We start from the raw sequence: 25,516 nt of genomic DNA, 5'->3' as shown, positions 1-25,516 counted from the left end.
CCGATTATAGCACAAATCAATTTCCAAACAATGGTTTTAATTGAAGATATGGTTTGTTTTTTTTTAGGCCTTAACTATCAATATCTTGTTTTTGCAACAGAAGCCTCATTGGTTCAGAAATAAAATATCATCATGGGTCATCACTATAGAAAATATCATAGAAAATATATTCCTCATGGGTCATCACTCCATTTACATTCATTAAAATTACCAAGTGGTAAATTGATCATTTTACCTTAAGGTGATATTAAAAGGAAGTAATACCTTTGGTGGAGATGGCAGTAAGAATTACAGTGATAAGAATGATCTAATGAACTCAGTTATATTACTCCTCTATTGCAATTTAAATGCAAATAAATTAGAAAATTTTAACTGCAATGACAGCATTATGAAAATGGTCATTTAACTTGGTAATTTATTAACTTATTTGGCCTAAAATATTATGATAAATGTGATATTACTGGTTTAATTTTAGAGCACACTCCTACTCAATCTGGATTACTACAAGTCAATCTGATTTTTAAAAATGTAACTGCAAAGATATTATCAAAAACAATATAATTACTAATAGTGGTAGGGTAATGAAAGGGTAAATCAGGATAAACTCCAGCCTATAAAATGGACAGGTGGAAAAGTTTATCACTCCTAAATGTATTTCTCATCTATTTATCCCAAATTAGTTTTTGAAACTGCATTTCAAGCTCCACTGATTTTGAGGTTCAGTGACTTGGTAGTCATTAAATTTTCACAAATGATCTTCTGCAGTATTATTCTTTTGGTATCAGATTTTAAATCTCCAGAAAGAAGCAATTATGTTGTCACAAAGGTATACTTTGACATACTGAGAATTAATCAGAAAGATTTCATTTGAATGCCAAAAAATATGATGTTTTCTATTTTTTGCCTCAATAGAAGACTCAGCATTCATCCCCCTGCAGCCATGACAAGAATGTATGAAGATGGATTTATCCTTGTACATCCATTGTTGGTTAGAATGCTTGAACAGACAAAATATTCTATTTTAAAATGTTCATTATGTTACTATCTATTTTAAGATGCCTGACCAATATCCTGCTGCTCAAATTAGGTCTTCAAAGTCAACAGCACTTCTTCTCCTGTCCATCTATTAAAACATCTAATTTATTTACAAGTATAATGCAAAATACCAAACATTATATGGTCTCTCCTCAAGTAAAGGGTATACCAAAAGGTATTTCATAGTCTGCCTCTCACCACAATAGCAAATTTCAAGCATTGCAACATATTACCCCACATCAGTTCTTGATCAGTGCAGGTTGAGAGACAGGTTTGGGTATTCTAGATGGTCTATTTCTCCTCTGCCCTCACAGGAAACTGCTCAGTCACACTAACAACCATGTCAACTCTCCTGTTAAGGTCAGTAAGTTATGCCTCCCACAGCTTTTCATGGATGGTTAAAACAGTGGTGCTGGCTACATACATTGCGATAAAGAAGTTCTTGCATGACTTCAGACATTTTTCTAGAACCATATAATTATTGAGAGGGTACCTAGAAAGCAATGTTTACCACTTCCTTTCTCCAAAGCTGGTTACAACTCTATGCTTGTCTGCTGGTTGTATTCCAGTGAGGTTGTACAAACAGTTGAAGCTCATTGAATTAAGGAAGCCAGTGCTTTTTCTACAGCAGTCAATCAGCATCAACTCATATGTTTTTTTGCATCCATGAGCAGTCCCATACCAGGCAAATATCCTTGGAAAAGGAGTAATGTGGAGTGAATACAAAGGTTCTAATATTGGATGGATGGACTCACATTTTTCTGTAAGCTTCCCAATGATTTTATTTCAGCAAATGGCTTTACTTCTCATGTTTCTAATATGGCTCTTGAAAAAAAATACACCATCCAGAATTACACCAAGGCAAACTCAGTGTGCACATTGAATAAGCCATTCTGCTTCACATTTAACTTCACATTCAAACCACAATCATGCAGATAGAACAGGCTGACCTAAGAATTGTCAATAAAACTGTCAGACCATCACTGTGCAAACATTACAGCTCTAGCTGTAATCTCAAAAGGGGCACTCTCAAATGTAACAGGTAATTCCCTAGAGTTTTAGTATTTCATTGACAGAACTTATGTTACAGATGAAGCCAGACAGAAACAATTAATTTCAAGTCTTCTCCTTAAAATCATTTGCATGCATCATATTTCTCTACTTGATGTCCTTACAATGCCACAACCAGATCAATAGTGAGTTTAAAATACCATTTTATTTGCTATATTTGCATATCTTACAAAAAATGCTTCTTCCAGAAATAGTCTATGGCTCAAAGTGCATATTGCATTGATTTTTAACGTAAAACTATTGACTGGGTTGGTAACTATAAAGATAGAATGTAAAACTCCTGATATGGAGCTTCCTAAATAAAATGAAAATCAAAAAATGCAGATGCTGAAAATCTAAAACAAATGCTGGAAACACTCAACAGATTAGGTAGTCGGCATCCTTGGAAAGAGAAACAGAGTTAATATCTCAAAGTGTCTTTAGCCTGAAATGTGAATTCTGTTTCTCTGTCCACAGGTACTGCCAGACCTGCTGAGTGTTAACGCATTTTCTGCTTTTATTCAAACATAAAATTCCAGATTGCATTGCCATTCCAACTGATTTGCTCTAATTACACAAACTTTATCAATATTTGGGTGGATCAACACATGAAAGATGACCTAAAAGCTGAATCATACATTTTAAAAATGAGCACTAAAATATCCAGGATAGGATGCAAGAAATATACACTCCCACCAGGGAGGTACTGGTGACAAATATATTGCTTGAGGGCTCTGATGTCACCTGAAACATTTGTTAGGACAATGATTGTGCAAAAGCATATTTCAGATTCCTTTCTGATACTAGATAAAGACTGACCACAAACAATATCACTAACAACAGCTGAAAGGTAAATAGGATAGTTTCTATTAGTTTCACGTTAAAAATTATATGTTGCTACTGATTACCATTACCACACTACCCATTAAACCCACCCCCAATCTCCAGGCTTATGTTCCTACTGGTCGACCTTCACCTACTTTATGACTAATGAACAGCTTTTTGGCGTACCAATGACCTGTTACAGTATATTCTAATATGCAAGACAGCCAATTTTGCATGGCAAGTTTCTCTTTTCATCAGTTCTTCATTGCAACTGGTTTTGTATGCAAAATCAGACACAAAACAATTTTTAGGTCAATCTTTCATGCATAGAACATGCTAGTAAGGTTAATATTACACAAAAACTTGCAATCCCATCAGTTTATCATCAAACACAAAAGAAAACTACTGTGGCACATGTTTTTTCACTCTGACTAAAAGAAAATATCCAATGGCATGACTCAAACATACAAAAATTGTGGATTTTTTCTCTTAAACTGATCATTTTCTGGTTACTTTAGATACATATAATGTGCTTGTTGTGTCTATAGGCTCTTCTATGTGGCTGCTTGCAAAGACAAGAAACGCACTATCAGCTAGTCAACAATCAACTAACAGTAGTGGGTCATACAGCAACATATCAAAAGTCATAACATATGGTACACCTTCATATGTACTTTACTTTTACTGCTTCTCTTCAAAGTAACAAATCCTTATAAACCAACAACTATATAAATAATTACATCAGCAGTTGACTATATAATTATACAATTAACAAACTATTTAGGGCATACATACAGTTTTTAAAATTAACTGAATATAAATGTGCTTATTTTCTAGTAGTCTTGACAATATACTCTATGCAACAAGCTAAACATAATACTTCCAAGCATTCCATAATCCCTTAAATCATCTGTCCAAATAAGATTTATAAATTACTAATTTCACATCCCATCCTACAATTGTTCCCTGAACTATTTATCAACATTAATTATATGGTATAACATACTAACCGTTGAGTAGCACTCAACACAGACTAATAATACTAGCTACCAACTATAGCAGTTACAATTACACATTGTTTTCAGTATATTATAAAGTGCCACAAATGCAATAATAACATTTCCTAATTAATATTGTTCTTTGACTCTCTGGATTATTTCCAACACTTGCACTGCAGCCATAACTGTTTTCAGGTTCTTTTTGTGCACTTTCAGAACTGTATATAGCAGACATTACTATTTGCAGGGATAGGATAACATATTGGGATATTCTGAAATCTTCAATAGTCTCCACATCACAAACATTCAGATTCTGAGTTTGGTTCAGCCACTTAATAAAATAATGAAAACAGAAGTCTGGTAGATACCATTCTTTCTCAAGACTAGTGTGTTCTCATCCACTGCAAAAACATCATTTGACATGATTGAAATGGCTTCACTACATCACCCCATGCACACTTCACCTTTCACCTTGTCGGAGAATTCTTTCAATGGTACTGCCGTCACCATAATACTGTCCAAATGATAAACTAAACTAATACTCCTCAAATTGGACTGTCCTTCATTTTGGGACATATCACATATTCTGAATTTCTGGCTCAATTGATGCTGTGCTCCATAACTTTGCCTTCTATTTCATGGTGGCCTCTGCAGACACCTCCACAAAAGGCAGCCACTGTAATGTAGTATTTGCTTTATCTGCTGCTCTGTTATAAAGAAAATTATTGCTGAAATACACCTGAACAATCAACACTGCAAACCCTTGGATTTCAAAAATATACTCTTCATATTCCCTCATTGCCCTAATTGGTATATTCTTAATTATTATTACTATAAACCCATTTCTGGGAATATCACCTTTCCAGTCACCACCTTGTGATTTCCCCATAACTCCTGACTCTTTGTCACTTGATCTTTTTGCAATCTCTTTGGCGCACAACTATTGATGCAATGGCCCAACCTCTTGGCTGTCTCAAGCCCTCCGAACCAATGATCTGTTTGGACAGGGCCAGTACATCCCAAAGCACGAGTAACTCCAAGATGCCTTCACTGACTGACGATACAATTCTCTGAAACATAGAGATCCTCTGTCCAAGAAATCGATCCAGTCAATATCCATGTCCAATGGTTCACCCCTCTAGCTCAACCCACCTGTCACAACAGGCAACCCAATAGTTTATCTCCTCTAAACCCTGGAGAGCACTTCCTACAAAGGTGCTCAATATCATTTTACTCTCTCAATAGAAAATATCTGAGGTATTTCCAATTCACATGCTAGCCTGCAAAAGATTGACTTGCTACAGTATCAGCACTAATCAAGGTTTTCTCAACTGATAAGACAGCTCTTAATATACAGTTGTTAACCTCTTCTTCAAACATTCACTGAGTTTTATTCAACACAGATTTGACTCTCCAAGTCCAGCACATGGATGATAACACAATGGACTGTTCTATACCTTGCGACCAAGGCAAACCACCTGCTATATGGTCTATTCTATTCTGAAATCTTCAATAGCCTCCACATCACAAACATTCAGCTCATTCTGAGTTTGGTTCAGCCACTTAATAAAATAATGAAAACAGAAGTCTGGTGGATACCACTTTTTCTCAAGACTAATTAATGCACTGGACCAATCTGTACATTCTGGGGATGTGTGGCTCCTATAACATCCACGGAAATGCCTCTTGCCATTACACCCAAGTGACTGGCAGCATTCTCACTTGATGTACTAGTTTCTGGCTGCATCCATTTGAAGTATTCATGTGACTCAACCGTGAAGCAAAGGACCATGCTACTAATTCCATTTCTTGATGATGATTCTTTAATGAAAGGCTCTGACTTACAAGGCCCCTTCAAGATCTTTGTAATGTTCTTGTAAAAGACCTGGTTTGCATTTTGTGACAAAGGTAAACTCACCAAAATCTCATTTATCTCCAGTACTCCTGATAGTATCAATATCACCACCTTCTTTGTGCACATGGACACATTTCTCTCTGTCATATCCCATGACATTTGTACTCTTTACAAGTACCAAATAGTTGAGACCTTTCATATTTCTAATGCTTCCTAATATATCCACAACATCAACTGTCTGCCATTACTATTGCACACCCTAGAGAACCACATTCTCCATTTGGACTTAATTAGCACGGTGGTTACTCTTTGAGGTAGTAACTGCGGTGCTACTCCCTCAAGCAGGAAAATTACATCTTTTCAAATATAACAGACCATATACTCATTCAGTTCATTCTAAATACTTTGTTATATTAAAAAAACCTCCAAAATCATAGTATGAGAAAGGATATCCACTTTTTAAAAATTACCTTTTATTTGGTGCCATATAAATAATTCAGTAATGCGTGACCTTTGATGATAATACATTTAGGCTATTGGAATTGTACCATGCTATGAAATTCCAAATACTAATGTGAATTGCAAAAGAGCAAAGAAACGAGTCATAATTTTGCATTTAGGGATTGGTGATTTGCGACATAGAGAAGTAAAGTTGAAAATCATTATCCCCGCTCTTCTCAGCAGTTTGTTCATATTTTTGTACAACATGGAACATGGTCATTTTGGCTCATTGAGTTTACACTGATTCATTGGTCCCAATCCTCCACTAACTTTCCCTATAATCTATTCTCCCATATTCCAATCAACTGCCCCAGATTCTACCACTCACTTATACATTAGGGGCAATTTACAGTACCCAATTAACTTACCAACCCGCTAGTCTTTCGGATTTGGGAAGAAACCAGAACACCCAGAGGAAGCAAATGAAGTCACAGAGAGAATATGCAGATGGCACAGGAGATCAGGATTGAATCTTTATTGCACAGGCTGTGAGGCAGAAACTCCACTAGCTGCAGCATTATCTAATTTTCCTTGGAGTAACTTAACACACAGTAAATATCCTTGCTGATGAACTAACTGAAGCATATGAGAAATTGGCTTTACATTCAATATCCACAAGACAACATGCCCATGCTGTACCACATTGCCTGTCCACAATGGAACCCTGGAAAACATGAAACACCTCAGAAGCCACCTCTCAATGAAATCAGACTTCAATGATGAAATTTACCACAGCTGACAATACTACAGCATATCCCTTGGTCAACTGACAAAAAGAGTATTTGAAGTTCAAGACTTCTGACCTGGCACAAAATTAATAGTCTACTGGGCAGCAGTGATCTTTGCCCACCTATATGCTTCTGAGGCGTGGACTAGTTACAGCAGGCATCTTAAGACACTGGAAAAATACCACCAGCACTGTCTCCACAAAACCCTCCAAGTTCCCTGGATAATCAAACTGTCATTTGCGTCCTCTCCCAGGCCAACATTTGCAGCATTGAGGCCATGGTTACGCTCAGGTGGCTCTGTTGAGCAGATCATATCATTCACAGGCCTGATACCAGATTTATGAAGCAGACACACTACTCTGAACTCTATCATGGGAGGAAATTACAGAAGTTACAAGAAAATACAAGGATGTGCACAAAATTTCCTTAAAGAAGTGCAATATCCCCACTGGCTGCTGAGAACTTTGACCACACAAAGTGGAGAAAAAAATCTTGGAGATAATATTGAGAACCTCGAGGCCATGCATTGGGAACACATTGCATGAGTGGTGGAAGGAGCACTCTATCTCACAAATTACCCACCCACTCTGTTGGCCACTTCCTGCCCAACTGTGGAAGAGTCTGTGATTCCCAAACCAAAGTGGAAGGAAGTCATTCTGAGCCTCAGAAGAAAAAGAATAGACAAAGCTATTGTATTGTATGTGAAGGGAAGGGTGCTAAGTCACTTTATGCTGAAGGCACAGTCTTCCTGTTGTCTTCTCAGTTATAGGTTAAGTGTTCATTTTGATCACATATACAAAATCTCAATTAAGCGATACCAGAATTGGAGATGCAATGAGTCAAGGGAATGTGCATCCTTTTTTGGATTGCACTATCTAATGATGTAGCCACAATTCTTCAAGAGTATGCAAGTGTAGACATCAAAGATAATTGATGGTGCCAAATAAATTGAAGTCATTATCCATTCATTGAAATGGTAATAGTCGACATTTTGGGCATCTTATTTTGTATTGCTCTATCTTTTGTCACTGTGGCAACATTAGTTTGCCAAGATCATGGATTAGCGCAGAGTCTCACTGCTTTCTTGGTCCCTTCTAATGAGAGATTCTTCATGACTTAGTGCTGCATCTGAGCAGCTGAGCAACAGAATACCAATTTTGTCATGATTTAACTGAGAGAGTCACAAACTTAAATGCTTCCTGCTTTGATCAGTACTGAGAAAGCCAAGTGTTTACATGATGGTCCAGTTACAGGTGCTGAGGCATTAATCACAGGACTTCTCTCTAAGGATTCTTAATGAAACTTTGATTGCACTTAATGATTCCTCTGTGTATACTCAGAAGCACAGCTGCTGATAATAAAGCTGTTTCCCTTTTGTTTTTCATGAAGACAGAATTATTGAGATCATTTACCTAAGCCATAAAGCTCTGTTCAAGATGAGAAAGTGAAACCTTTTCTGCAGCTTTATCACTGTTCCAGAGCTGTATGAGAAAAACTCTGTCATAGAGTCATAGAAACATACAGTCCAGAAATTTGCCCTTTATGGCCCACCTTGTCCATGCCAACCATGATGCCTATCCCACTAATCCCATTTGCCCATTTCCCTCTACTCCTTTCCTATCCAAGAACCTGTCCAAATGTATTTTAAACTCTGTAATAGTATTTGCCTCTATTATCTCTCTGGCAGCTTGTTCCAAATATTCACCACCCTCTGTGTGAAAAGCATATCAGTCAGATCTCCTTTCAATTTCTCCCTTCTCACCTTACCTCATGCCCCCTTGTTCTAGACTCTCCTGCCCTGGGAAAAGGATTCTGCCTATCCTATATATGTCCCTCAGAATTTTGTAAGAACACCTCTCAGCCTCCTATATTCCAGTGAGAATAAACCCAGCCTATCCAATCTCTCCTTAAAACTACAGCCCTCTATTCCAGGCAACATCCTGTTGAATCTCTTCAGCACTCTCTGTTGCGACCACATCCTTCTTGCAGTGTGGTGACCAGAACTGTACAAGCTAATGATGTTTTGTACAACTGCAACATGGTGCCCCAACTCTTATACTCAATACTTCAATCTATGAGGAAAAGCATATCAAATGCCTTTTTCACTACCCTAACCACCTGCGTTGCCACTTTTAGGAAGCTATGGGCTTGCACCATAAGATCTCTCTGTACTATACATCAATGGTCCTAAGGTCCCTGCCATTTAATCTATATGTCCTGCCAGTATTCGACATCCCAAAATGCATTATCTCACACTTACCTGGATTAAATTCCATCTGCCACTGCTCTGCCCAACTTCCCAGCTGATCTACGCCCCACTGTTTCTTGTATTAGGATCCCCTCAGTCTCAGCTGCTTAAAGGAAAAGAAACCCAGCCTCTCCAATAGCTCCTAAGTGAAACATTCATTACAGGCAACATCCTGGTGAATTTCCTCTGCACGCTCTCCAATGCAATCATGTCCTTCTGTAAGGAGAGAGTTATATTGAGAAGAAGTCATATTTGATTCCTCCTTGGTATGTGTAAAAGTGTATAACTCTGAAATGGTGGTTGTAAGACAAAATGGTGTCAGCCTGAAACGTGGGAAACGCTTTTAGAACCTACAGGAGTACTGATGAATAGTCTTGAGAGTAGGTAATGATAGCGAACATGTCTTTCTGCTGACATGCTGTCTCTGCCTTTGAGATATACCATGCTCTCTCTACCTCTGAGATATGCACCTAGGCCAAGGGTCATCAAGATCTAGGAGGTACAGACTAGTACCATAACTGAAAAGTACTGGTTTAGGCATTATGCTAAGTTTGGATATCTGTCTTCGAGATATACCTTGCTCTCTCTCTGCCTCTGAGATATGCAACGGTACAGACTGATACCATAATTGAAAAGTGCTGGTGTAGGAATTATACTAGGTTTTGAAAGGTATAAAAAGAGGCAACTTCTTTGCACAAATCGAACCCTTCACTTAGGCTGGGTTGTGACTGGTGCTAAGAGATGGAGAGAAGGCTGCGTGAAAGGCTGCCAGACACCTGGGGTTTCCTCCAGCATTGCGTAGATCAGTTCACTGATAAGTATCATTTTGTTTCTTCCTCTATTTTATTAAGTATATTTCTTTCTTTCTGTAACTCTAACAAAGTAGTTTTCTGTCACCTTTAATACGTGTATAGTGCCTCCTTTGTTTGTGAATGTCTCTTGTTGCTGAATCAGAAGAGAACAACAAATGAATTTTAAAATAATTTTAGTTACACCTTCCAAGAGTGTTGCAATCAGAACTGCAAACAACATTTCCAGTGGTGGCTTCAGCAATGTTTTATCAAGTTGTACTTCACATGTATCAGGATTAAGTTCAATCTGCCATTACACTGCCCAATCTATAAACCAATCAAGATTATTCTGTGGCCTAAGACTACCCTCCTCACTATCAATATCACCAATTTTCATGTCATCTGCAAATTTAGTCATCTTACCTTCTACGTTCACATCTAAATCATTATTGTACTGATTTCCAGCACTGATCTCTATGGTACACCACTGGTTAAAGGCTTCCAATCACAAAAGCAGTCCTCCACAATCACCCTCCATCTCCTACTATCTTAGATCCAGTTTGCAGCTTGCCTTAGATCCTATGGGCTCTACCCTTTTCAACCATTCTTTTAAGTGGGACCGGGTCAAAGGCCTTACCACATCAATTGTTCTGCCCGCATCAATATATTTAGTTTCCACTTCAAAAAAAGTAAAATAATCAGATAGGATCTCCCACCAATAAATCTGTGCTGCCTTTCCAAATGTAAATTAATCCTGCCTCTCAGAATTTCTTCCAATAATTTCCCTACCTTCTTCTTGAATAAAGATACCACATTTTCTGTCTTTCGGTAATCTGGTACCTTACCTGTAGCCAGCAAAAATTTAACTAGCGGACCCCAGCAATTTCCTTTCTTGCCTCTCCAGCCTGAGAAACATCTTATAAGGCCCTAGGTTTTATCCACTTTTATGCCTCCTAAGGGATTTAATACCTTCTCCTTTTCAATCTTTATATTGCTCCAAAATTTCTCCATCCCAATTGAAATCTCCAATTGCAATCTCTTTCTCAGTGAACATGTCGCCCACATCCTCTGGCTCCTTCAGTTCCTAATGGGCTCCAATCTTTCCCTGGTTCCCATCTTACTCTTAGTATACTTGTAAAATGCCTTGGGATTTTCCCTAATCTTATCTAATAGTGATATTTCATGGCCATTCTTTCTCCATCTAATTTCTTTTTTAAGCAATCGAGGGCCTCCCTTATTTTAAATGCTCTGTAAGTACCATAAGCTTCTTTTTAATTGAGCCCTCAATATCCCTAGACATCCAGGATTCCCTAGATCTGCCACTGTTATGCCTCACCCTTACAGCAACATATTGCTCCTTAATTATTTCACTTTTGAAAGACTCACACTTCCCAAATGTAGATTTATCTGTAAGTAGCTGCTCCTAATCTACATTTGCCAAGTCCACTTAGATATAAAATTAAAACCTGCCTGAACCCAACCCAATCACAGTCAAACCAAACCACATCTGAACTCAACTGTTTATTTTTTTCCCATATGCAAACCAACTCAAACATCATCATGAATAATATAATCTCAAAAATGCTATTAATCTATTTGAGGATGGAACACCATTCTCAACTATCTGCAAATTACTTTCTTACTAAGGAAATTATTCTGACCTGTTTAAAGTACTCAGGCAAGCTAATGTGACACAACCTGAGCTGAGTCAAACATGAATGTTTTATTAGAATATACATCTGACTCGACCTAAACATCTGGCCAGATCCTGTCAATCAGGGGCGGAGTAGCCAGATTCTACTTCCTACAATCAAAATTCTCATTTAAAATAATTAGTTATTTATCTTAAAACCTGGCCAGCTTGCCTCCATAAGTTCTCACCAGAGGAAGCTGTGTGAAATAAAGGTTGACATTTTCTCAAGGACCATTGGCACGAACCGGCTGAGATTAATATGAAAGCATCATGGCAGGAATTATCTGTATAAACCAACTCCTGTAATTACACACAACTTGAAAGTGAAATTAAAATCCTTGAAGTTAGCAAAGACTCCTAGCTGGTCAAGATGTGCTTCAATGGCTAACTGTGTTGTTGACGGTATCCTGCATTTGTGGAATTCTAAGCGATCAGTGAAAATGCCAAAGTTCCATCAGTCTTGATGTGTTGAAGAGATATATTGACACACTGTATCTCTGTAAATATTATATAGAGCACATGCCTGCTGCATTTGCAAAAGTTGACTTCAGATCAGCTTGCTATGTCCCCTATGGCATTTTGTAAACAATCCAAAGGTGTGAAATATAGGAAAATGGTCATTTTCACAGCCTAGGGCAAGGCATGGCTGCCATGTTCAGAAGGTTGCGAAGGTGCGCAATCACCTGTCAAACCACTGCTGTAGCAGGTAGAACCTACTGAGGGTCTGCTCCTTGGATAAATGAGAAAAGCAGTGACTCTGTACACTTTGTGAGGTTAGTGTACCCACCAATGAGCACGTGTTCTCTTCTGCTGCCTTCTCGACAACCATGCTTTCATCACACACTTGCTGTTGGTACTCTTTTTTTCCCTCCTCTTCGCACATAGACTGCAGTTGGACCAGGCACTCTTTTTTCCCAACAAAGAATGTTTGACAAAGCATTATTAATAGCACAACATGCAAATATTTTTATGTACCCATTTACAGCAGTATTTGTTCTTTTAACTAATATTACAAATGTCACATCAACAGTATCACATTAAATCTGCTATACAATTTACTTAGCTATACTGTTGCAATCCAAGAAGCACTTAAGGTTGAACTTAAAGGGAGCCACCAATCTTTAAGTATTTTAAAATCTATCATTCTATTTTTGGGTTCTGATACTGTTGCAGAAAATAATTTACACATTTTTAATATGCTTACCACACTTAGACCAAGCAAATCCCTTTTGAAGTAATCCATATTCCTCCTTTCCAGGATATCTAGGTAATGTTGCAGGTGAGTGTAGGTATAAGGGTAGCAGTAAGCAAATTGGTACACCTCATTATCCCGATCAAAGCAAAAGGCAAATGACATAACGTAGTTTTTCCGATGAGCTGGACAGCGGTAGTAATAGACATTTTTTGAAGGAAGTCTTTGCCTGGCAAATGATAATAGTTAGAACAAAAGAATTAAATAAAAGGAACAAATGAATATTAAAATTTATTTATAATTGAACAAAAACCTACAATGCAATTTTAATGTCAGCTGCTTCTGAATTGTACCTGTGTATTTAAAAGGTACTGTTTCAGGCAGATGTAAATATAAGAACCAAAGTAAGGAAACTGGTACACCTCATTATCCTAATCAGAGTAAAGGTAAACTGCATAACATATTCCAATGATCCGTCCAGCAGCAATGGTGTTCACGGCACATTAATGCAGACAATATTTTAATATAGAAAAAAATCACATGGCATTACAGAGGTGTAATAAAAGGAGGGATATTGAGTAAAGAAGAAAATATAAAACTAGAGAAAAAAGTCAAACAAAAAGATGGAAGAGTTTAAGAACAGAATTCCAAAGTAGGGGTGGGGTGACCGATGGCACAATTGTCAATATTACGGAAAAAAAGTGGGGTCAAAAATATGACACAATCAAAAGGAGAAGATAATTCAGTGTGCTGTAGGGTTAGTGTTCTGCCATAATAGAAATAAAGAGGGTCAAGTCCACAAAGGTACTTAAAGAAAAGATTGAGAATTTTAAATGTGAGTTACGAAGAGGTAGGTAAGCAAACACAAAAAATGACTGTGCAGCAGAACTTTGATGAACTTAAGTATTTAAACAAAGGATGAGCAGCCTGCCAGTCTAACATTCAAAAAATACAATCTGCAATTAACAAAGAAAAGAATGAAGATTTCAGCAGCAATGAGCTAAGGCAGGGGCAGAGATGGATGATATTACAGAGGTGGCAGTTGGTGCTCTTTGCAAGAAGAGTATATAAAATTAGAAGCTCTGCTTGAGATCATATGGGAAGATTAGGTTGTGAATCATTTTGTTTAAAATGAGACAAGTGAGGCTGAGGGGTTGAAGGATAGAATCAGACTTTGTGTAAGGTCACATGATAGTGAGAAGGAAACAAGAAATTGGAAAAGTATGACAAAAGTATGATAGAGTAGATAATCAGAGTCTCTTTCCCAGGGTAGAAATGTCAAATACTAGAGAGCATAGTTTTAAGGTGAGAGGGGGAAAGTTTAAGGGAGATGCTCAGGACAAGTTTTTTTAAACACAAGAGAGTGAGAGGTGCCTAAACGGCGCTGCCAGGAATGGTACTGGAAGCAGACATGAGATTGGCGTCTAAGAGGCATTTAGACAGACACATGAACATGAAGGGAATGGAGGGATATGGATCCTGTGCAGGCAGATGGGATTTATTTCATTTGGCATCATGGTCGGCACAGACATTGTGGGCCAAAGGGCCTGTTCCTATAATGCACCGTTTTATGTTCTCCATTTTATTTAAAAATGGAAAAGTTCCCTTTGAGCCAGAGAAATAGGTATCAGAGATGGAGCCCTTCCACAGACCCCATTTCTTCCCTCTTCAACCACGCAGGAGACCTGAGAATCACCACTGGCAATTAGGCTTCCCAGGGGTAACATTTAGTTCAGGAGAACTGAATATGAAGGTGCAAATGTTGCGGACTGCTTCGCCAGATAAAATTGGAAGATAAATTTCCACTGGTTCTTGTATCCCTTGGTTGAGACTGAGGCCTGAGAATAAAGTTTACTCTGGTATCTCATTGTTTTCTTCCGCAAATAAGGTGCATCTTGGACAATTTTTTTCACATTATGATAGTTTCAATTGTACTATTGTCTCTACCAATCTCTAATTTCTACAACAGCATAAACTTATTTATTAACCAAATAAATTTTCAATGTGCCTGTCAAGTGCAATTTATACATTACAATAAAATGAGATTTGGATCTTAATAGGCAAAAAAATACAGTTTTTAAAATCCCAGTTACGTCTTTGGTAAGAACCCAAATTAGTTGATTTTCAAACTAACCTTTTTTGTCATTTATATTCTATTGTTAGCATTCTTAATCTAAAGAATGCAGTCATTATTATTAATTTAATGTCATTACAAAAATTAAAATTAAATCCAACTACTTTAGTCTTTTATAACTAGGAAGCATTGCCAATTTTACCTCCTGTTTATGGATGGAGAAAAGTATTCCTACCTACAGGCAGTTGAACAAGAATATTAATGAAGTACATTGCTGGATAATAAAAATGTCAGAATACAGACCTAACACATTCCATAAAAATGAAATATCTCCCATATCTGCAAAGTTGTTCCAGCTTCAAGCATGTAGGTCATCATGTGAAAGCTCACTATTACAGTGAGGAATGGGGATTTTATCAACAGAACTAAGTTAAAGCTTCTGTTTGATATGTACAAAGAAAGCAGTTAAAAGTCAATCATACCAAGATGGGGCTGGAGCCACATTCAGATGATGAGAATGATAGCTTTCTATTTCTGAAGGACCAACTGCTTTTCTAATGACAATCCAATGGATTCAAAGCAGTCTTGTGGTTATTTGCTGTTATTTCCAGGCATTTTAAACTGTCATGATGGCTTTTTAACTGGTATTTGAAGATGTAGTAGCTTTGCTTTCAATACTACTAGTCAAGAAACATCCATTATGCTAAAATAGATGTAATTGTCAGCCTTTCTGGCATAATTTGGGACATCTACATCTGTCCTCCCTGGATGACAAATTTAGGTAGAACATATGCTGCATTCAAGCAATTTTGTCTCACCCAGCCTGGTCACTTTAACCATCCAAACATTGATCACAGTATTCCACTCATGGTTAATTATGGCTTCACATAGCTGTAACATAACTTTTACTCCTTTGTACTCCAGTTCTTGAGATAAAAGGCAGCATACCACTATCCTTCTGATTATTTTCCTTTAATTATTTTAACATAGAACTATAGGTCTTTCTAGACCACTGCTATTTCTACCAATGCAACATTTAGAAAACATGCAGTTCTATTCTATTTAGGTCCACAGTAGAGATACTCAAAATTTTCTAAACTGAATCATTGCATCCCCAGCATTAAATTACAAAAAAAGATGAGGCAAAACAGTGGTAAATAGATTTCAATGTAGACAATTGTAATAATCCCTGCTGTTGACCTAAAGAGAAAGTGTATAGAAGTCCTGGACCTGCTTCCATTTAAACAAGTTCCAAACATAACCACTGGCAATTATCAACAAAATCCAGCCACTGTCCTTTTAACTATTTGCATAAAGTTGAACATAAAGTGCTTTTTTTTACCAAATTGGGCAAAATGCAAGAGTTAATTGATCTGAAAAATAATCTACCCCATGGTTCCTTTAAGTAATCCCGTTGAATAAAAGTTAGCTGTGGTCATTTTCTCTACCATGATCTGAGAAGTGAATTTGGCTGCAGTGCCAGACAAGATTTTTCCAAATCTTCATGAATGAAATGCAGTCTTCCAAGACAAAGCAAGTGTAATAAAATTTGAAAAGTTCTACAGGATTGATGAAATCTTTGGTAAATGTACTGCTCAGATAATGGGCTGTGTTTTGGTGCTGGTGAATAAACCCATTACAGGTGTAGCCTCATCTGCTATACTTCTGTACAATATAAAGTTGAAGCCAATTCAGAAAGCTGCTGACTAATTATTTTTAACTACATGATTTTTCAAGGCAACTGGAAATTTAGATGAAAGCTTTGAAAGCATGACAGGAGGAAGTTTTTAACAAACTCCAGTTTAATCCAAGAAATGGCCAAAAGTAAATGTATTATCAGCCGCCCCCCCCATTAAATAAGTAATGTGCCTTGAGGAGTGGTTCCTTGAAAATGTGAATTAGCTGTTCATCTGGTCCCAAATAGGAGCATTATAACAGATTAGCACTTTGGTCTAGCATTGTATTTATAAGTTCCCAAAGGACTGCGCTCTTCAATCGCAATATTAAAGTAATGGCACGGCTGAACTTTTTATCAAATGGTAATACCCCATTAAGTAGTGTCTTTATAACCTTTAACGCGTGTAAAACGTCTCCTTTGTTTGTGAATACCTCTTGCTGATTAATCAGAAAAGAATTGAGAACGCATTTTAAAATATTTTCACGCGTTAAAGGTTATAAAGACACTACTTTATTAGAATGATATGAAAGTGGTAATATCCTAATGAAAACTTCAGCAGAATTTCAGGCAGCTGCTGGAACTCAGCACTGCAGCTAGAGAGGCAAGGCTCCAGCACTCAGAGACCAATGCAACTCACACACAATACTGCTACAACATAATAAATCCTAAAATGGCCGAGAGGGAGGAAGAAGGATGGCACTGAGCAACCAACCTCACTGAGACCTGCACATTTTAGTGACATACGTTATGCATGCGTGTAACTACTTGGAGATGGTGGATAGAGCTGACCTGCAGAAGCAACACACCACAAAATATTGATCACGCAGGAAGAAGTAGCACGATTTCACCAGATAAGTGAAGATTGCAGCTCTACATTCTGCACTTATCACTGAATGTACTGACTTTAGCTGCCACATTATGGCTACAAATGCACCTGGGTTCACTCCCCATACACATAAACAACCAGTGATCCCCATCTTTCTCTTCTGTCCACAACTAACTGACAAAGAAGCAATGATCCAATGAAAATATTTTAAAATGCGTTCTCAATTCTTTTCTGATTAATCAGCAAGAGGTATTCACAAACAAAGGAGACGTTTTACACGCGTTAAAGGTTATAAAGACACTACTTTATTAGAATGATATGAAAACTACTCATTAACCACTTCAAAACCTATAGGATGATAGAATACAAAGAATACTTATCAACCACTCAGTGAACTGATGTACACAGTGCTGGAAGAAATCCCAGGTGTCCGACAGCTAGCTAACTAGCTCCCTCCCTCCCTCCCTCTCTCCCTCTCTCAGTCTGGTCACGACTCCAGCCTAAAGTGAGAGTACCCCTGCACAAAGAAGTGCATTGTGGCAGATTTCTAGGGATGACACCACATTGTAGGAATCAGGTAAGGGCCAGAAGAAAGAAGCTTCAGAAGAAGGCTAGTGTTCATGTACAGTGAAATGCTTGGCACATTTTCCAGACTTTAAGACTGAATGTACAAGATGATGAGGAGTCCATCTTACACATCACACCAATGTTATGTGAAGCCAGGGAAACAACACTGGAGATGATATGTACCTCTGTGCCAACCACTTCAGCGACACATTGGCAAATGAATTATGCCAAATAATTATACTTTCTCTGGAAGTACAGGCCAAAACTATTCAGTCTTCATTGCACTGTGGAATGCAGGTCATTCTCTTCAGTTTGATGAAGGGTCTTCGATCTAAAACGTTAAATCTGCTTCTCCTTCCAGATGCTGCCTAGCATGTTGAGTGTTTCCAGCAGTTTCTCATTTCTTCCCACAGTTCCATCAGAGCTCCCTAACTGTGGGCCAGCAGGTTTATCTCTAGCATGAGGAGATTATAGTTCTGTAGGAACAGACAGGTGCTTCACAGAGCAAAATTATAGCCATCAGGGAGAGAGCTGTTCTGTGGGAGCTAGTTGTTGGTGTTGGCAAAAGCCTCCAGGCTTTTAAGAAAGTAGTGTGACTTGGGTAACTGTTGACCCACTCACCTTTGTAAGTCCAGTCCTGAGAGAGTCCTAAGCAGTATTGCAAAGTTCCAAAGTCTTGTCTCAGAATGTCAGGACTTTTCCTGTCACCACGGGACCTTAGGCAATGTCATCATCTCTGTCCCAAAGCCAGCTTTCCTAGATTAAAGCCAGTTCTGCTGGAACAAAGCAGTCAGAAGCCTGTACTTTCAGGCCAAGAGTTCCCAAACAGACATCTACTTCCTCCAACTCAGAGAGAGAGACAGCTGTTCATACTTTCCATTAAGAGAACACTGTAACATAATTGTGGAATAATGAAGCCTACATGGATGGCAGGCATAAAGGGTAAGTTCAGGGGTGTGCAAACTTAATTACCAGTTGCCTAATCAGTTTATTTATATATCATTTTGTTAATAATGCCCAAAAGGAGAGACCATCCATGTTAAGACCTTTATACACTTTTATACTTTTAATGCTGAACAATTCACTTTTGTTTAATCTTCAAATTTAATGTGAAACCATGACTGTCATGTTCAGTGGAGATGAGTGAACATACTGAAAAGAAGGTATGTAATGTAATCTTGTAATGGAAAAAAAACACAAGTAATTGAAACAAAGATGCTAAGGCAAGGGAATAGTATTCCAATTTTTGATGGGAGGAATGAGTGGCAATATTGTCCATCTTTGCACGAGGATGCAATAATGATCAAATGAAATCCAAGCTAATACAATCTGCCACTGATACTTAGCCTCTACCTTTGATGGATAATAAGTCTTCCTTCAAGAAATATTATGCATATTATGGAGTAGGCACCACTTCTCAACTATTGTAGAACTAAGAGAATCAACTTTATGGCATAGAACATTCCATTTGCAAGAGCTTGACCACTGGTATACTTATTTCAACATTTGAGACAGTATTAGTGGTCCATGAGTCTCCACAGTGAGTTTACTTCCAAAACTTTATCATCCATAAAGTTTTCTCCTTGAAGGACAGTTAGGTGGTTGGATGTCAGTAACTCTTGTGCCTCCAAAGGAGTGGAACACTATGTTGATGCTGACAAGGAGGTGCATTTGCCTGACTTGGAGTGCGATGTTTCTGGAGCTGGCTCTAAGCTGTAAGTATGCAAATTGCAATTTAGAAAAAAAAGCTCCTAAGATTCTTGGCACTGACTACGTGGAGCTTTCTCACATGTTCATGTATGCCCTGAATATTCAGAGATTAGAAGGCCTTGCAATTCATGGAGAGCTCTGGGTTCTGAAGGTCCCATATGAGCACAATTTATGATGGTATGAACATAGAACACTACAGCACAGTACAGGCCCTTCAGCCCACAATGTTGTGCCGACATTTTATCCTGCTCTAAGATCTATCTAACCCTTCCCTTCCACATAGACCCCTATTTTTCTATCAGTCATGTATCTAAGAATCTCTTAAATGTCCCTAATGTATCCGCCCCCACAACCTCTGCAGGCAGTGCATTCCATGCACCCACCACTCTGTGTAAAAAACTTACCCTTGACAAGTTTTACCCAAACTTACCCCTTATACTTTCCTCCTATCACCTTAAAATTATGTCGCCTCATGTTAGCCATTGTCACCCTGGGAAAAAGTCTCTGACTGTCCACTCCATCTATGCCTCTTATCATCTTGTACACATCTATCAAGTCACCTCTCATCCTCCTTCTCTCCAAAGAGAAAAGCCCTAGCTCACTCAACTGTCACGAACCAGCAACAAAAGAAACACACTGAGCATGATTCAGTGTTAAAAACTATTTTATTAATTACTACTTATGATAATACGTAAAATAAAAGTAAAAATGTTAGTATGTTAGAATTCAAAAATGTTAAACCTCGAACGTTAACCCCAAAACTAAACTCGTTGTGTGTGTGTGTGACAAAGTCCCAAACTCCAAGTTCCGCAAGCCATAAGGTGAAACGTGAGCAAGGGCTTCTTCAACAACCACCGTTGTCAGAAGATAAGACGTAGATGTAGGGAAACATAGAGAGAGTAAATACGAAATCCAAATGTTCCATGATGGAACCCAAACGACACTCCAGTATTTACTCGGTAGTGACTTCCTCACCCCGAAAAGCATCCGAACCGTGGTCGTCCACACATAAATACCTGTTTCCTTCTACAGGTCAGCAACAAAGTGAACTCCACCGGATTACTTCCAACTTCCATACATGGATTTCTATGGCAAACACAATTATTGTTTCTCATCCATCGATAGAGAAAACAAGCAGGCTGGTGTCTCTCTCCCTTCTCTCTCTCTTCTTCTTCTAACTTCTTCTAACGTCTTCAACAACGTCCTTACGTCCTTTATCTTCTATTGACGTAAGCACGCCCCACACACACATACACACACACTCTCTATCTTAAAGGGACTTTCACTGAGTCCGTAACACAACCTATCCTCATAAGACATGCTCTCCAATCCAGGCAACATCCTGGTAAATCTCCTCTGCACTCTTTCTAAAGCTTCCACATCCTTCCTATAATGAGGCGACCAGAACTGAACACAATACTCCAAGTGTGGTCTGATCAGAGTTCTATAAAGCTGCAACATCACCTCGTGGCTCTTGAACTCAATACCCCGACTAATAAACACTCCATACGCCTTCTTAACAACCCTATCAACCTGCGCGGCAACCTTGAGGGATTTATGGATGTGGACCCCAAGATCCCTCTGTTCCTCCACTCTGCTAAGAGTCCTGCCATTAACCTTGTATTCTGCCTTCGAATTCAATCTCCTGAAGGGTATCACTTCACACTTTTCCGGGTTGAACTCCATCTGCCACTTCTCAGCCCAGCTCTGCATTCTATCAATATCCTGTTGTAATCTACAGCAACCTTCTACACTATCCACGACACCACCAACCTTTGTATCATCAGCAAACTTAGGGAAGCTGGTATTGCAGGGAAACCTACATACCAATTTGCATTATCTTCTGTGCTGAAAAAAAATTACAGGAAGTCAGGCCACCCAAAGAATAGAGATTTAGTGATGCTGGGGCATATGGCATTGATCAATCATAACCATCTGAAATGATCTTGAGGCTAGAAAATTGAATGTGACCTTGACTGGTGGAGCAGTACAAGCATGAATGCAGAACTGCAGATGAGGCGACAGAAGGTCAAAGACCTCTGTGGTACTTATCCTGCTAAACATTAGTCTGCAGAGACAATGCTCCTCATTGATTGGAACTTAGGGTTTGTATAGCCAGGGGTAGGGGTGGGTTGTGGGTTGTGGGGGTGGAATTAAGATCTTTGATAGTGAACTCTTTTCTTGGTGTTCCATTCCATGCTGACATCTGTCCAATTCAAAATCTTCCAGCAAAACCAGCTGCTTGCCCTTTGCCATGATGTGTCTCATTGAAGCTTTTTATCTGATTTTAAGTCAGCACAAAAATAAGTATGTGTATATACCACAGTAAGGAACTTCCAAGTTTCAAATGCCAATGAAATTCAGTTGAAGTCTCAGTTGTGATGAGGAATAGTTTAGAATTAAAAGACAGCCTCCACAGTAACAGAGTCTTAGAGATGTACAGCATAGAAACAGGTCCCTCATCCACCACATCTGTGTCAACCATCATGCTCATTAACACTAATCCCACTTGCCCTGCACTAATTCCATATCGCTCTTGGTCCTGCTCGTTGAAGTACCTATCCTGATGCCTCTTAAATGTTGTTACTGTTCCTGCCTCCACCACCTTGTCTAGCAGCTCATTCCAGATACCAACTACTTCTAGTGTGAAAAATTTACCTTCAGATCCCCTTTAAATCTACTCCCTTTTACTTTAAACTTATGCCTGCTAGTTTTAGACATCCCTGCCATGGGAAACAGACTCTGGCTATCTATTCCATTTATGTGTCTCATAATTTTATATAGATCTATCATGTCATCTCTCAGCCTCCTTCGCTTAGAATTCTTGAAAGCAGACCTGGCCTATCCAATCTCTCCTTATAACTCAAGCTCTCCAATCCAGGCAACATCCTTGTGCACCGTCTCTTGCTTATTCACATCCTTCCTATGGTGTAGCAACCAAAACTACATGCAATACTCCAAGTGCAGCCTAAACAATATTTTGTACAACTGTAACATGACATCTCATCTCTTATACTCAATACCTCATCCGATAAAAGCAAGCATGCCATATGCTTTCCTCACCACCCTATTTACCCATATTGTCATTTTGAAAGAACTATGTATTTTTACCCCAAGGTCTCTCTGTTCAACAACACTCTGCAGAGCCCTGCCACTTACTGTGCATGTCCTGTCCTGGTTTAACTTCTCAAAATGCATCATTCTGCATTTGTCTGAGTTAAATTCTGTCTGCCATTCCCTTGCCCACTTTCCCAGTTGATGAATATCCTGTTGTAACCTTAGACAACCTTCTTCACTGTCCACTATACCACCAATTTTGTTATTATCTGCAACCTTACTTAACATGCCATCTCCATTCTCATCCAAATTATTAATATTTATAAAACAAACAACAAAGGACCCAACACCAATCCTTGTTGCACACCACTGCTCACAAGCCTCCAAATGAAAAACAAACCTCCACTACCACCCTCTGCCTCCTACCACCGTCAATTTTGTATCCAGTTTGGTAGTTCACTCTGGATCCTGAATCCAGGGTGAACTACCAGGGTGAACCTTCTGTTGGTTTCCACAATGTAAATGAGGCCAGGTTCTGAGCACTATATTCAGTAATCTAAGTTAGTAGAATGGCAAGCTCAATAAACAGCTCTTCATTTTCTGGTGCAACACTAAATTTGATTTCAGACAATCAGCCATTCCAGCTTCTTGTATTTTTCTCTCCTGGTAATTTCAGATTTCTTTCACCATCTCCTATTTATACCTCCTTGACATAACTTTTGTTATTCACTAGCCTTTACCATTTTCTTTCAGTTGGCTCCACTATCACTTTTGTTAATCACGCCTGCTCTCCAGTTACCACAGATTTCTTTCATTCTCTCAGACCCTTCCTCTTTCTCTGCAACTTAGACTTCTTGAAATCATTTTTTTTTAACTTTTCTAGTGAAAGGTCACAAACCTAAAATATTGACTCTGCTTCTCTCTCCTACTGTCTGACCTGATGAGTATTTCTAGCAATTTCTGTTTTTTTCTTTCAGATTTCTAACATTAGCAATTTATTGTTTTTCAAAAACATAACAAATTTACATTTCTATTTAAGGTTTGTCAGGATATACCAGTTCCAGGACCAGATGTGAAGTGCATCAAGGCCCTCAGCTCTATGCACTCTGGGCTCAATGGTTAATCCAAAGGCAGAGAGCACCAGCAAAAGACCAGAACATGCTGACAATTGCATTACAGCTAGCTACACAATCAGCTATCCTAGCAATGTTTCCATATCATTAACGTTTGCAATTCCAACACTAGTTTATCAAATACAGTTCACATGTATGCAATTGCTAGGTCCTTGTCCATGTGCTGTTAATAGTATTTTGATTTCAATACAATGATGCTTAAGAATAAAAATACTAACTCCCACATGACATGACAGGTGGTCCCTTTGCTTGAACTAAAACATGGACTGATGCCACTTGCCCTTTACCATGATGTGACTTGTTGGACTTGTTCATTATTCTTCTGATTGGTAAGTCACCACAAAATAAGTGCATCATTTACTATGTGATCATAATTTCCATGAACAATAGATGTCAGCATAGCGTAAGTGCACATTACCTTTAACTCAACAACTACTAAACAAAATCAAAACAATCTACTTTTTTCCTCAAATCATACTTCTCTGGTAGCTAAGTGTGCCTTTTCTTCTACTATTCTCGCGTGTTGCCTAGTTGCAACCTAAGAGTCTGTGTCATGACAGATGCTTCACTCCTAAAGTATTACAAAATGATCCTTCTTACATCTGGGAGGGAGCCACTGGTTGCTGCATTTTCTGAAACATTTGCCAAAGTAATCTGATGTCACTGCCTGGATGATTTTGGACTGATATTCTTATGAGTAAGACTGAGGGCCAGATATGTGCCACTGCCCTAAGGAATTCTATTATCCCAGGTCTGCTTCACTTTTAAGATTTTAAAAGCTCTGAACAAAACTAGTCTAAGGCTCACAAAAACATATAATGCAGGTGACATCAGATATTACTTTGCTTTTACATTTACAACTTTGTTTCTTCTCACATCTAAAATTTCTATTTATAGAACTTCCTATGCATATCCATATTAGATTTTGAACATTTATATTTGGCTTTTTAAACAAAGGAGCCAAAAAAAATTGCTGCCCTTCCAAAACAATCATGTGATAGGGGCCATAAAGTACTTTGCAGCCCAAATACATTGCATTCCCACTTCACTGCATGATCCCACCATGTTTTTGTAAACATTTATTTGCCTCCCCATTAGAGGGACATAGAAATAAACATGTGGAAGGAGTGGAGACTCTTAATACTTAAGAGTTCTAGTAACTCTCATTTGGAAGACCATCACAAGTTCCAGGAGGTACACTGCAGTGGAAGTCCCTCCCTTTGTCATCACTTGCTGCATCCTACATAATATTTTCCATTTATTCGGCATGACCTTTACCTGCAACACCATAACAGGAGAAAGAGGAAGAAACACTGGAGAAGGAGGAAGAAAAGCAGGGGGAAAATCAATTGATGTGTGAACAATGAGAGGCCCTCTTTAACATACTTTGCTTCAGTTTAGTAACCATTTGAGATTAACAAGACTCAAAGGCTGAGGCATCCATGTCCACAATCAGTGAAACCTAGCCAACATTCCATCCAGAACTTCCATCCAACTGACAAGTTAAACTCACATCATAATTGTGTAAGGTAATGACAGTCTCCTAGAAGATAGG

General features: G+C 38.4%; 1 protein-coding gene across 1 annotated transcript in view; it reads right to left on the bottom strand.

The window, feature by feature from the left end:
- Positions 1-25,516, bottom strand: part of agbl4 (AGBL carboxypeptidase 4) — a gene marked incomplete at both ends in the record, with an annotated part of 370,772 nt that overhangs the window by 255,173 nt on the left and 90,083 nt on the right. The window contains one exon of the mRNA XM_052010683.1: positions 12,929-13,145. Within this exon, the coding sequence (XP_051866643.1) occupies positions 12,929-13,145 (217 nt within the window). The remainder of the gene's footprint in view (positions 1-12,928; positions 13,146-25,516) is intronic.

Source organism: Pristis pectinata, chromosome 3 (assembly GCF_009764475.1).
Source record: "Pristis pectinata isolate sPriPec2 chromosome 3, sPriPec2.1.pri, whole genome shotgun sequence".
In the NCBI taxonomy this organism is placed as follows: domain Eukaryota; kingdom Metazoa; phylum Chordata; class Chondrichthyes; order Rhinopristiformes; family Pristidae; genus Pristis; species Pristis pectinata.
This window is presented reverse-complemented; position numbering and strand designations above follow the sequence as displayed.